Here is a 14066-nt window from a genome sequence, read left to right on the forward strand (position 1 = left end):
CCTCCCGCAACCGCCCGCAACCGCAAACGCTAGCTGGAACCAGCTTTTGAATTTATGAGGTTCAGAGCGATTTGGAGCGGTTTGGAACGGTTCGGAACGGTTTGAGCGATTGTTGCAAAACACCAACAACCGCTACCAACCGCAAAAGCTGCGTTTGCGAGTGGTAGCGGGAAAACCAGTCATGCTCTTAGTCACAGAGTTGAGAATCCAAGACTTAACCATACTATTGCATCGAGACCAGATGCGATAATGAGGATGATTTGCCGAAGGTCTAGGTAACGATCCATCCACAAAAGCAATCTTGTTCTTAGCCTCTAGAGCAATAGTGATAGCTAAATTACAGGTGTTAAAGTTCGATCCATCGAGTACCTCAGAGATAAGAGACGTTCCAGGATTATCGCCGTTGGTGAGATAGTACGGAGAGTATTGAACGCCGTCGAAATCAAATGTCTCGCGAGGAATAAACGATTGAACCGGAACGGTAGAATGAGACGGATTTGCTCCAAATGGCACCGGAATAGGTGGATCAGGGACTGAGGTAGCCGGAATAGGCCGAGAAGCTCGAGTCGCGGATGTCGAAGCACGAGCTGCTCTCCTCGTCGAAGAACGAAGCGTAACCATCTTGAAATAAAAGAACGGCGGAATGATCGGAATGCGACGGAGATGAAGAATCCGCCGGAGAGATATCCGATCGATGAGAATGAGCTAAGAGAATCCGAGAATCGAATCGTTGATGGTGAGATCAACGCTCTGATACCATATTACTGTTTTGAGATCATCGAAGAAGAAAGTAATCTTCATTCATTTTCTGTTACAAAGTTAGTTACAACGGATCCTCTTTATAGATAGAGTGAACCGGATCATCAGTATTAAACCGGAATCAATCACAATCGATTGAACCAGCTAAACCGAAAAACAGTCTAATACTTTGATACTCCAATACTTGCGGTACATAGTTCTGAGAGCGTGTTTCATCTTCTTCCTTAAAATCCGAAAGGCTACCAGTTACATATTCATCTTCTTAAAGTCCTTATCAAATCCATCACCCACGATCTACGATCTTCCCTCATGCAAGGAGGTGGAACTCCTGAATTTTGAGTTCATTTGGTTTCATTTTAGATGTGGATATGTTTATTCACGATTTGCGTTTGTGATTCCTTTTTTGTTCACAGTGATTGGAGAGCTGTTTCATTTAACTTCGATATGTGACAGTGAAAACAATTGCGGCTGTATCAACATTGATGAAGGAGTTCCCGTGATCGGAATGGGTATGTTGATTTGATTATTATCTGTAGATACCAATCATGCATCGCAGTCTCTCTAAAACGTTGGTTAACTAACGAAGGGTGTAGATGGTTTTCTTCGTTGATTACATATCAATCGTTTTCTGTACCTGATGTTACGGGATTGCTACCGTATTATCTTTGTAAAAGACTGATTTGAGAAAATTTGAATTTTGTAGAGTACAAACTGTCTCAGGTGTTGCAGTTCTCTTGGTCATCATTGAAAAAGTCAGGTATAAATAAACATTGACAAAGAAATAAGCTTTCCATCGACTATCAAATTATCTTTTTCAGGAATACTTTACTGACTTTAAAGATTTATTGAACTGTGTTTAATGTAACAGGGTCTAACTTACCAAGAGATTGCTAAAATTCCCTTAGGAGAAGGATCTATGAGACATGGTCAGGTCCTGGAGGTTAATGGGGAGAAAGCAATTGGCCAGGTTAATGATTCTTATGTTTTACTTTAAGTTTATGTATGGTGTGGAGTCACGGGTGCCTTCTAATGTTAATCCTAATCTGGCTGCAGGTAGAGGAGTCCCAAAGGTTAACATAACAAAAAACTGCATTGTTGATTGTTCTCAATCATTCACTATGGTAAAACATCTACCATTACCCTTAACAAAGTAGCTGTTTCTGTTGAAGGCGTTGAAGCCAAACTATGGCAGGTCAGATTTGTCTTCCCCTCCATAATGGCTTTGTATTTCATTATGTTCCTGTGAGAAACTTTGTAAATGGGTAATATAAGTGGTTACCGAGTCCTCTACCCAGCACTAGGATTTGAGTCATAAGTAGTTTGTGGATCTTTAAGAAAGGACAAGACATTCTGACAATAGCTTCAGGCAATCTTAGGACCATTGCCATTATCCAAGTTTCTTAATTTTTGATTCTTGGCTGCTGGGTTCTTTTACCTTAGCAAGTTTAGATTCTAATTTTTTGTCGAGGTTGTTTAGCTGGTTTATGGCCAACTGAACCGGTCATTGGCATAACAAGATGAAACATTGGCCTCCAAGGTTTTATCATTTGTCCTCCAGATTGTTTAACAAAGATATATGTTTTGATTATTTAGTAACTGTTTCAAGTTCCATAAATCTCAGGACTGACCCCTTCTTATGGCATCACGTCGTTTTGGTGATATTCTTGCTGTGAATCCTTTTCAATAACCCGTGTTGCAGTTTTAGTTTATATGTTTTGTGACAGAGGAATTTCCAATTCACAAGATATAGTTAGGCTTGGCTACACGAATCCATGTGAATCGTTAACCCTGATGAATTGCTGTTTCACAGGTACCAGAGCCGCTTCCAGAAGAAGCACTCTCTAAGATGAGCACACCACCAAAGAGTGAATCACCAATCATCACACCTAACGACCTAGCTGAAGCTGATGGGTTCGTCTTTGGATTCCCAACAAGGTACGGCATGATGGCTGCTCAGTTCAAAGTCTTCTTGCACGCTACAGGTGGACTCCAGAGAACTCAGTCTCGCGGGTAAAACAGCTGGATCTTCTACAGCACTGGCTCTCAAGGTGGTAGCCAAGAAAGCACTGCGTAAGTTCCCATGAAACCATGAGAGTCATGTATGAGCCGTAGTTTGTCAATAATAAAGTAGATGTTTTTTTCTCAAGTCATGTTCACGCATACGTGAGGTCAGTAAGTACACAAAACTTTAGCTATTTATGTCTCCGTTTAAACTATAGATTATGACAATTTTGAGCTTCTGCGAAGCCATGAACTCATATCAAACATAGCAGACACCATGGTTAATAACATTTCCAGTCCACTAAAAGATCAATCTGCTCATGTCTACATCATTTGTGATGGAGGAAACATTGAAGGATTTGCTACCAAGTCAGCTATATAATAAAGGACTTATGGTCATTGCAAACAACCTTTTTATTAGATTTTAGATGTGTTAATGATTTCTGCAGAATGACTGAGCCTCAGCCTAAGTACTCTACCACAGAGAAGCAAGTTTTAGACATGCTATAATCTCGATAGAGAAATTTACATATGCGCAGTATGGATGGGACAGGAACAATATACGTAGTCAAGGCTGGCACCATGTGATTTTACAACTGGTTATGGCGTCCTGATGGTGATTCGACTTCTTTTTCTTGAGATACTCAATAAACATATCAGTTGCAACATCTACAATTTCCTCTCATAAGAAACTCGAACAGAGACAAATATATACAAATATAACAGCGGCTGATAACAGAGACTGACTGCTAATGGTTCTGAGTCATTCCCACTGCACAAAAGAACAAAAAAAAGCCAAGTTGAATAATAAGAAACGAACCATCCATACATTACGTAAGACATAGAAGATATACTTCGAATTTACAAAACCATTTAACGTAATAAAAATACAATAAAAGAGTAGATATAGTCGTGCACTGAAAAAAATCTAAATAGATGTCAAGAACCCAAAAAATATCTAGATTTAAAGAAAGAAACACACAACAAAATAATACTCAACCAAGCTTTGTTGTTGTTGATATTACTCTTCACGCAATCATCTCTAACCAGTGATATGTTTCATCTGCACTAAACGATTGAACCACTGAAAAGAGAACATCCGATATCAGCATGAAAGTGGAGAAGGGAATGGTAGCAAACAAAACAAACAGTGTAACCTATAGGATGAAACAAAACTAAAACCAAGACGACTTGGATGAATGAGAACAACAAAAACTATAGAGATAATATATTTGTGTCATACTGTAGTTGTAAAATTAATAATATATTTTAGAATAAAAATACTAATAAATATAATTATTATTATGTGTAACAACGATAGTAACCAAACCAATCTAACTTTTGATGTAAGAGATCTAATGTAAAAAATCAATTTGTACACAATACAAAATATTAAATAATATATATATTCATATAATTAATTCAATTAATTAAAAAAAAGAGGGTCAAAATCATGATATACTATATTTACTATTAAAATTTTGGACTGGAAAAGAGCAAATTACTATTAAAAAGTTAAAACACATGATAAAATAAACCAAAACAATAAAACTTTAAAGATCTACACATTTTAAAAAATATGGCTAAACTAAATAGAAAATAAGTCATACAAATTTATAAAAAAAATTATATTATTTCAATATATATAAATGAAAGAGTTCAGATTAACCATTTCAGAAAATGACAAAAATAAGAAGTTGTACCCTTGAGAACAAGTAACTTTGTTCTGTATACCCCACTATGCGGAATTCTTGATTAACTAATACAGTAATACTAGGTGTTTGCCCACAATTTCACGAATGATAATATTATATGAAAATTACATGATATGTTTATAATGATGTATTTGTTGAATAATAATTAAAAATATTAAAAAATTAACATTAATAAGTTGATATTCAAAAATTTCAGTATCTATTTTTAGAAGAGCTGGGAAATTTAAGATAATTACATAAATATAAGTCGCTAAAAATATTTTTCTTAAATGTAAGTATTATTACAATTGGTTCAAAAATTGGTTGTTAATACCTTTTTGTTTATTTAACACGTGGAAAACGAAAACACTCTTACCTATTTTTGTGTAGTTCCAGGAATATGGTTATAGGCTTATATAGCTCTGGCTTCTTCGTTAATGATTTGTTTTATTTATGTTTATATAGATCTAATGTAAAAAATCAATTCATAAATAATAGTATAAATATATATTTTAAATTTACACATTACGAAATATTAAATATAATAAATATATTCATATGATTAATTCATATCATATGATTAATTCATATTAATTTAAACAAAGAGGGTCAAAATCAACATGATATACTATATTTACTATTATAAATAATTTAGGCTGGAAAACAGAAATTATTATTAAAAAGTTAAAACACATGATAAAATAAACCAAAACAATAAAACTTTAAAGATTGACATTTTTTTAAAATATGGCTAAACTAAATAGAAAATAAGACGTATGAATTTATAAACAAAAATTATATTATATATATATATATATATATATATATATATGAAAAAGTTCAGATTAACCATTTCTGAAAAAAAAATGACAAAAATACGAATTAATACCCTTGAGAACAAGTAACTTTGACCAGTATACCCCACTCTGCGAAACTCTTGATTAACTAACACTAGGTGTTTGTCCGCGATTTTGCGGATGATAATATTATACGAAAAATACATGATATGTTTGTAATGTTATAATTGTTGAATAATAATTAGAAATACTAAAAATTAAACATTTAATAGTTTGATATTCAAAAATTTCAGTACCTATTTTTAAAAGAGTTGTGAAATTTAAAATAATTACATAAATATAAGTAGCTAAAAATATTTTTCTTAAATGTAAGTATTATTACAATTGGTTCAAATAATTGGTTGTTAATACCTTTTTGTTTATTTTAACACGTGTAAAACAAAAACACTTTTACCATAAAAATGTATTTTTGTGTAGTTCCAAGAATATGGTTAGAGGCTTCTATAGCTCTGGCATCTTCGTTGATGATTTGCTTTATTTAAATTTCTTTAATTTGTTTGATTGTTTCCATTTATTTTAAATTTGACAAAAAAACTAAATTGTTTTTATGTATATTTTTCAAAACAAAAGTTTCGGGTATGACTAAAAATTCTATTTTATTTTATATGTGAATAAGGTATTAAACAATCTTAACATTTATAAACCATTCACGCCCAAACATACGTTAAAACCATCAAAGTTGTTATATACACCTCTTACAAATCATCATAAAACACATGAAAATATACAATAATATGGTTATATATATCACACGACCATCAAATCTTGCGCGTGGCGCAGGACTACCCTAGTTGAAAATATTTTATGGCTTCAAAACTTAAAGAATTGCTGAATCATTTTATTGGTTATCAAAATTTACAGATTTAAGTATTCAAAATATTACACATTTATAAAATTATATATGTATATGAAATAAAGGTTATTTACCTATACTTCAAAAAACAATTCAAAATCAATCAGATGATATATAAGAAAATATATAATATACATAAGATGATAGAACTTTTTTATTTTATTCAATGTAGAGTATTTTAAATTTTAAGAAAGATTTAAACATGGTTACGAAAAGACTAATAGATACATTTAATATGTTAACATAAATTAATGATATTTCAAACAAAAAATTATATCAAAACAAATAAATGATATAATATTAAAATAACTTATTTTTAAAAAATAAATCTAAAGTTAAATATTTATAGACAAACAAACCGAGCGTGGCGGGGTAAAATCTCTAGTGTTACTAATTGTGAATGATAAGAGCGACTATTGACATTGATGAGTATTGTAGTGTTGGTAATGTAACATGTGGGGTTAGTAATTTGGTTAATTTTGGGAACGATTTTGATGCTACATGAAATTGATAATACTAACTTAAATCGTGGCTGGTTTAAATGAATAATGATTAACCAAATTAATAGAGTTGATTCCATTATATTTAAGTTAATCAAACTTAATTTGAATAGATCCAAAATTTAAATGACAACTTTACATCACTAGATAAAAATATATGACTGTAAATTAATATGAGAACTGTATATCAGTAGATAAAAAAGAACTCTAAATTATTATTTCAACAAAATAAATATTTATTAATAAAAATTAATATATTATGTGAAAATGCATAAAGTGTTTGACATGTTATCTTTTTATGAGAATGATTATGAAGACGACACGTCAACTATTTCTGTTCGAATTATTATGGTAACGACTCATCAACATTTCCCCCTCAAAATGCTTCTCAAATAATAAAGGGACAATTGCTAAAATAGAACGAAAAATAGTCTATTTGTCCCTTTAGCATAAAACATAGTTTTCTGTCCATTTTTTGACACAATTACTCCTTCTATTTTTCAAACTTGATGAATAAATATTTTTAGGAATACAAAATTATAAAAATAGAAAAATTGACGAAAAACTCATATACATAAACTGGTATGTTTTTTATTGTAAATGTTGTTAAATTAATTTTTTAATTTATATTCTGCGGAAAGAAGATTTCTTCTTCTACGAAAAATGACATGATAGGAATTGAACTCCACGTTAAACAAGTTATTTTACTTTCTCTAGAACCAATAATCTACTTTTAAATAAATTTCTAAATATGAGAAATGTGATGTGTACACATAATAAATGTAAATACATTTATTCTGAATGCATCTTATACTTGTATGAGCAATTCTAAAATTATAGGTATACGAAATCTAGACTCAATTCAAAGGGCTACACATGGTTATGTTCTGTACACAGTGTACAAACTATATTCTACAGAAAAAATAATCATATTTCAAAGAATATTAAAAATAAAATTTTTAATTTATTTAAAATTATATTTAAGAATATATATATGTATATATTTAAAATTATAATTTAGATAGATTTCATTTATTTCTTTTGGTTAAGATATATTAAATTAAATTCTATAAAATTAAAAATATGATATAAAATTATATAATTATCAAAAATAAAACTAAACAGAACTCATATATTAAAGTGATTTGGGGATTTTTTTCCCCTTTTACTTTTTCTATCTATTTAGATTTGTTTTAATTAGATTTTGACTTAATTTGTTTTTATTTTCTTTCTTTTTTGTCAAAATTCGTTTTAGTTTTTAACTTATATTTAAAAGTGAGTTTTAATGTTTTTTAATTAGATTGGATATTTTAGCATATATTATAATAAATGACTAATTTAGGTTGATTTTATACTAAGGGGACAAAAAGTGTGTTTTTATTCAATATTGGAAAATTTTCCAATAATATATAGGGGACTTTATCATAGATGTCAATTGTTCATGGAACACTTTTGCTTACATATATTTCCAATTGAGGTAACAACATTTGTTTTTATTCCAACTTTCTTTATTTTGATGACCCCTAAATTAAGAGTTAAGTGAAACAAAAGTTTATGACAGGAGTCATTCAGCACTGAACATAATATTTTGGTTGACTTAACATTATTTAGTTTGGTAACATATTCTGTAAGGAAAAGAAAATGGAAACTTTTTAATCGATTTATATACTTTACATACTCTATTTCATTTTCATTTTGAATGGTAATATTCAATATGTTTCTTTTTGCATTCAATATCATATGTTTGACTTATAATCAGAACCATAGATTTTGAGATGTATACAGTTTATAAGTGCTCAAACTGAAGAAGGCTGACCACATACACATACTTGCATTAGTGCTTAGGAGTTGGTAAGTATATGTTTTCTTTCTCAAGAAATCTGTTGACTGTTTCTTAATTTTTGTTTCTCGACATGCTTTTTATCACGAAATGACGTCAACATTTTAAATTCAACATTGTTAATTTATACGTACATTTTTTTTTCTGAACTTGCAGGTGCTTCCAAAGTTTTGAGGAAAAGAAAGCATATAAAGGTAAACATATATTTACTGTATTCAAATCATTTATGTATATATAATTATTATATATTCTTATTGCAAGCAGCGATATCAGTTTTAAAATGACAAAGAAATGATTAGTATTGGGTCAATTAGTGAGTATTAGTATTACCAGTTATCACACGAGGTCGAAAAAGTTGTTGGTGGATTTGAATCTATGAAATTTTATAGAGGTGAAATTCATCCAGATATCAAATCTAATCCATGTTCCCATTCTCTGAGATCTGTACCATCTAGATTTCATCTATAGATTTAGATTAATAGTTTAATATATATATATGAACTCGTGGTCCCTCTGATTCATATATATACGACTTTATATGATAGGCTTAGGAATCGATGTGTTTCATGATTGAAAATGAAAGAAGTTTCGCAATGAGAGTTTTTTTTTATGGATCTTGCCTTCTTATGTCGGTACACAGCTGATGAACATTTATTCTTCCCTTTTGATCAAGGGTGTGCAGACAATGATCTTGAGTCAGATATAATTGGATTAAAACTGAAAGAAATGCTAGATTGTTAAGTTTTAATACCAAGAATGCTTGTTAAAATGTTCTTCAAAGTTAGGGATATTATTTTCAGGTAAGAGCTCATAGAGTCTTTAGCTAGTTTTCAAACTGTGAAGTATATCTACAGTGATATTCAATAATAGACAATAGCTCCTGGTTATGTTTTGTATTGTTTCATATATGGTTTATTAATGGAATATTATTTTATTGAAGTATGGCAAAAACCAACCGTGGTGAGCTTAAGAGTACCAATGACAGTGAGCTTCCTTGGACGGCGAAAGGTAGCAAAAGTTTAACAAGGCGTGATGAGAAAGCAATTGTACGAGTTGCAGACTCAGATGTTGAGAACAAAGACAAGAGTTCATCAGGAACAATGGCAAATGAGTCAGAGCCTGGAAAGGTTTTTTCCCCTTTCCTTTGTGTTCCTCACGGTCTCACTACACCGATATATATCTGATTCGGTCCTTTCTGTTTATGGCAGCTTCTAGGTAAGCATGTTCCAATGAAGAAGCGCGAAATGATGGTTGCCTCCCCCTCACCAAGAAAGTCATGTGGTCGACGTGGAATCTCAGAACATAGGCAGGAGATCAACCATGTTTGGAAGTTAAACCCAAAGAATGATAGCAGTGGTCCTGACTTTTCTGGTATTGCGTTACTTGCGGACGCTGTGTGTAATTTGAGAAATGATCTTGCACCAGCTGTTGACCGTCTGCCTTCTGAAGAACCTGTTGTTCAGCAGCAAGATGGCTCGACCATATTTCCCCATGCGGTTGGTTCCACAGATCAGGTGGGGCGAGGCAAAAAGGATAATGTAGCTCCTGAAAAGTCTTCACTTGATTTGGCTGAGAAGGGCATAGCGAGCGTAGGAGGGATGATAATAGCTACTAAGGGAGCAAGTGAAAGTGAAAATTTTGCACCTGATAGTGGAGTTGTCATAAAGCCAGATAAATCATCGGTCAGTGAACCCACTGAGAAAAAGAATTTAAGGTTACACTGGGACTTAAATGTTTCTATGGATGCTTGGGGTCCACCTTGTGATGTAGAACATGATGCCTCTGAAAAAGATGTGAAGGGAGCAATCACAAATCCAATGCCTCCTAGAGTGAGCCAACCTATTGATGGGTTTGTTGTATCAGCTGGGCAAGAAAAGGTTTCATCAGCATGTGGTCCTAAGACTGAAGCAGCTGCTATAAATGGAAATAAGTTCAAATCTGGTTATAATTCCCCGCTTGAGGATGGAGAATTAAGGGAGCCATACCGTAGGGGGGAAAATAAGGTTGAAGATGAAGGATTCTACTCTATGGCAGAAAATAATGACAACAAGATGAATGATTCTGGTAAGGGAATCTTGGCAGAGACTAAGCTGGGACCATTAGAGCGTAAATCTCATGATGCATTGAGAATTGGAGAGGCTCATAACAGAAGGGACGTAGAGAAGAATGATGTGGCTCGCATGAATAATTTGCATGTTAAGAAGAGGTCTTCTTCTTCTTCTTCAAGGAGGTTTGTGTCGAGACCATCTAAGGAGTTGCCTTCGCATGATGTCATCCCAAGGACAAGGCAAGTTTTTTCTTTCCATGCCTCATCTTTAGGTAATTTTACTTTTAAATAGTTCATTATTAACCTAGTAATGGTCCTTTTTGTTTCAGATCTGATGATAATGAAGAGTTGAGCAGGGCTCCATATAAGTGTTTTGGGAGACATGACAGGAGTTCTGGTAGAGGATACTTTAGTGGATCGGGTTCCAGACCTCCCTATGTTCTCGAGCCTCGACACCCTGAAAATCTAGGTATGATGGGCGGCTTTGATCAATCAGGATCAGGGTCCGGACAAGGATCACAACCTGATGGTTATGTACGTAAGCGTTTCTCAAATGGGGGATACCGCGGTGGTCGGTTTTCAAATGGTGGGGATCATGTAATGAGGGGCAGGCACAGTGATAATAACCAGTTTTCTGGTCGGATGCACAACTGGAGGAGTGGTAACAGGAGGGAAAGACGTAACTCTCCGGTCTTTAGGAGATCTAGAAGTCGTTCTCCAGTCCCGTGGAACGGTGGAGATAGATTATCTCATCCTCATTATGGGTTTAGAGCCGAGGAGAGGATGATGGAGAGCGTGAGGTTTCCTTTTCAGGAACGGTTTCTTGAAGATCAAGAAATAGGTTTCATGTCACCTCCAAGAAACAGAATGCCGCCGCCGGGATTCGATGAAAGGAGGAGCTATGAATCTGGAACGAATCATAATAGCTTCAGGGGAAGGAGATTTGGGCTAGGCCAAAGACATGATGCTAGAAGATCTTTGAGAAGACTGAATTCTGGTAACAGCAACAAATTTATACCTTTCAGATGCCAAAGAAGATTTTATGATGTGGAAGATAGCACTGGCGGAAACAAGTTTGAGATGAGGCAGCAGCAAACTAAGCGGGCTGACGTCACGGAAGATGGCGGTGATGATGTCGCCGGTTCAGGTTTCGCAAAAGAGAGTCGTGGGTGTAACCAAAAACAACAACGGCAACGAGAACAAAGAGGGTAGTGAGAACAAAATAATATAAGAAGATCTTTTAGGTTTTTCAATAGAACCTCTCTCTTTATGTTTGTTTTGTTTTGTGTTGGTTGATTAGCATTTTTATTTAAAAAAAAATTGTCTAATAAGAGGATAAATAATGTCATGACAATGTTTGTTGCTTTTATTTAGAGTCAAACGATGTTTTTGGTTTTTTGAAGAAGATATTTTTTCTTCATTTTTCTTTTTATGTTCGAAATTTTAGGGTTTGTAGATTTCCCTTCTTTCAAAAATCTTTTTTTTTTAAATCTTTCTTTCTTTTTTTTTAATTACTATTTGAGTCTTTAATTTGATTTTCTTCAATAAAGGCGCAAATTACGACACTGAAGGCAAAGAAAAATATAATGAGATAAGTCTTGTGCAGATTCCACTAAATATAGCAAAAACATATTCATTACATGCATATGACTTGAACATCAAATGAGTTTGAGGACTTTAACGCCAAATGAAATCCGTAAAAATGTACCAATGGCGCCAAATATTTCAACAACAATTCCAGGGACTATCTACGACCTCCATCCTTATTATGTATACATTCTAGTCTATTAAATTAGTATCTTATTTGAAATTTACCTTGGCAAGTTTTAAATTTAAACCTATTTTTTGTGACTTAATATAATTAAATCATTTAAGTTGTAGACCAACCTAAAAAAAAACTCAAATCTAATTATGATAATATTTGAAAACTAAAAATTCACCGCGTATACTATCATCTTAAAGATCTCTTACTAATTATTTATATTAAAATTTTGCCTACACATAGAAATTTTTTAATACAAAGGTTTGTTATACTTTAGAAGCCAATATTTGACAAATGTTGAATCCTATACTATATTCTTATCTATTTACTCTTCCATAATTTTATAGATGTCTATATATATATATAGTAGTATCTAATCATAATCCCCGTATATTATTATAACTAATATTATCTAACCTTCCTATTTCCTAATGTTCCAAACTTGACATACCAATGGAATCTTATAATATAATTGCTATACTTTAGTAAAATGACTAAATACAGTATAACAAATAAATATATGTTACATACCCAAAACCATGACTAATAACATAACTATATATCGTCTTTAGATATTTCCAAATATATTCTCTACACATTTCAATTTTATATCAGGCAAAAGTATATCTTAATTTTCAATTTTTCAATTCAGAAATGAAAAAAAAAAATCTTGATTCAGAATGAAAAATTTTCATCGGGCATATCGTTGGAAATTAAAATATGAATAAATCATTGATTATTTTTATGCTATAAGTTTCAAAATTTTGAACTTGTGTATTGTTTGTTTAAATTCTGAAACCAAAAGATATTGCTTTTTTATATTATAAAAATAAATTTTGAAAAGCTTTTACCCGTAAATTAATGATATTGTTTAAACAGAGAAATAATAAATGAATTTGTATAGTTCAACAAAATTTTAGTTTAACGATTTCAGGAATGTTCTTATTTTATTCATTCCCTGTTTTTGCTCTTTTTATATATAGAATATATTAATTACATCCCATCTTTCCGGAAACAGTTTAAGAAATTTGTTCACAGTTTATTCAGTTAATTCAGGGAATTAATCATTATGACTTCAGAATATTTGTGCAGCCAATATTATATGTAAATAATAACTAGTCAACATGAGTCTGTAAATTCTTTGCTGTAAAAAAAAAAACTATATTTAATATATTAAAAATCCATTTAACTTTCTTACAAACCGATAGCAATATTCTAAATTCATTTAAATTCCTTATAATTAATTTCAATAACTACCAATATACAGTAAAAACTCTATAAATTAATAGCATAGGGACTACAATATTTTATTAATTTATAAAATTATTAATTACAAAAATATCCTTTTAAGAGTCCTCTATTTTGGAATATTTTTAATAAAATATAGTTAATTTTAAACTTTAGAAATTTGACTTTCATGGTTTAATTATATTATTTGGTTTATATGAAAAATGTTTCATAGCATTTACATGTGATTTTAGATATAATTTTATTAAATACTATCAAAATATATTAAAGTGTTAAAAATAGAAATGAACTCAATTATGAATAGCAAACTAATAATATAAATAAACATATATAATTTGTATATATTTAAATTATTAATTTATGATTTTAATTGGACCATATATTTATAAATTATTTTTTAAAAGTTTATTATCTTATGAATGTTAGTTAAGATATGATAATATCAAATCAGAATAGAATCAGTATATTCTTGTATAGGATAGATACGATGGATATGATTCTCCTG

General features: G+C 31.5%; 2 protein-coding genes across 2 annotated transcripts; both read left to right on the forward strand.

Moving 5' to 3' along the window:
• Positions 1 to 219: 219 nt before the first annotated feature.
• On the forward strand, positions 220 to 10895 carry LOC103833394. The gene is made up of 7 exons (XM_033282502.1): positions 220 to 1268; positions 1463 to 1516; positions 1628 to 1951; positions 2570 to 8515; positions 8661 to 8698; positions 9445 to 9631; positions 9713 to 10895. Exons 6-7 carry the CDS (start codon positions 9446 to 9448, stop codon positions 10841 to 10843), a joined length of 1317 nt encoding a protein of 438 aa, XP_033138393.1. The 5' UTR covers positions 220 to 1268; positions 1463 to 1516; positions 1628 to 1951; positions 2570 to 8515; positions 8661 to 8698; position 9445; the 3' UTR covers positions 10844 to 10895.
• Positions 10858 to 13577, forward strand: LOC117129313 (the record flags this gene model as incomplete). The annotated part of the gene is made up of 1 exon (XM_033282885.1): positions 10858 to 13577. A coding segment is annotated over one exon (906 nt), but the record flags the coding sequence as incomplete, so codon positions are not given.
• Between the last annotated feature and the right edge of the window lie 489 nt (positions 13578 to 14066).

This window comes from Brassica rapa, chromosome A10 (assembly GCF_000309985.2).
Source record: "Brassica rapa cultivar Chiifu-401-42 chromosome A10, CAAS_Brap_v3.01, whole genome shotgun sequence".
NCBI classification, from domain to species: Eukaryota; Viridiplantae; Streptophyta; class Magnoliopsida; order Brassicales; family Brassicaceae; genus Brassica; species Brassica rapa.

Coding starts and splice junctions, on each gene's coding strand:
- LOC103833394 (XM_033282502.1), top strand. CDS start 9,446: ATGGCAAAAACCAACCGTGGTGAGCTTAAGAGTACCAATGACAGTGAG. Junction 9,632..9,712: donor ATGAGTCAGAGCCTGGAAAG/GTTTTTTCCCCT, acceptor TGTTTATGGCAG/CTTCTAGGTAAGCATGTTCC.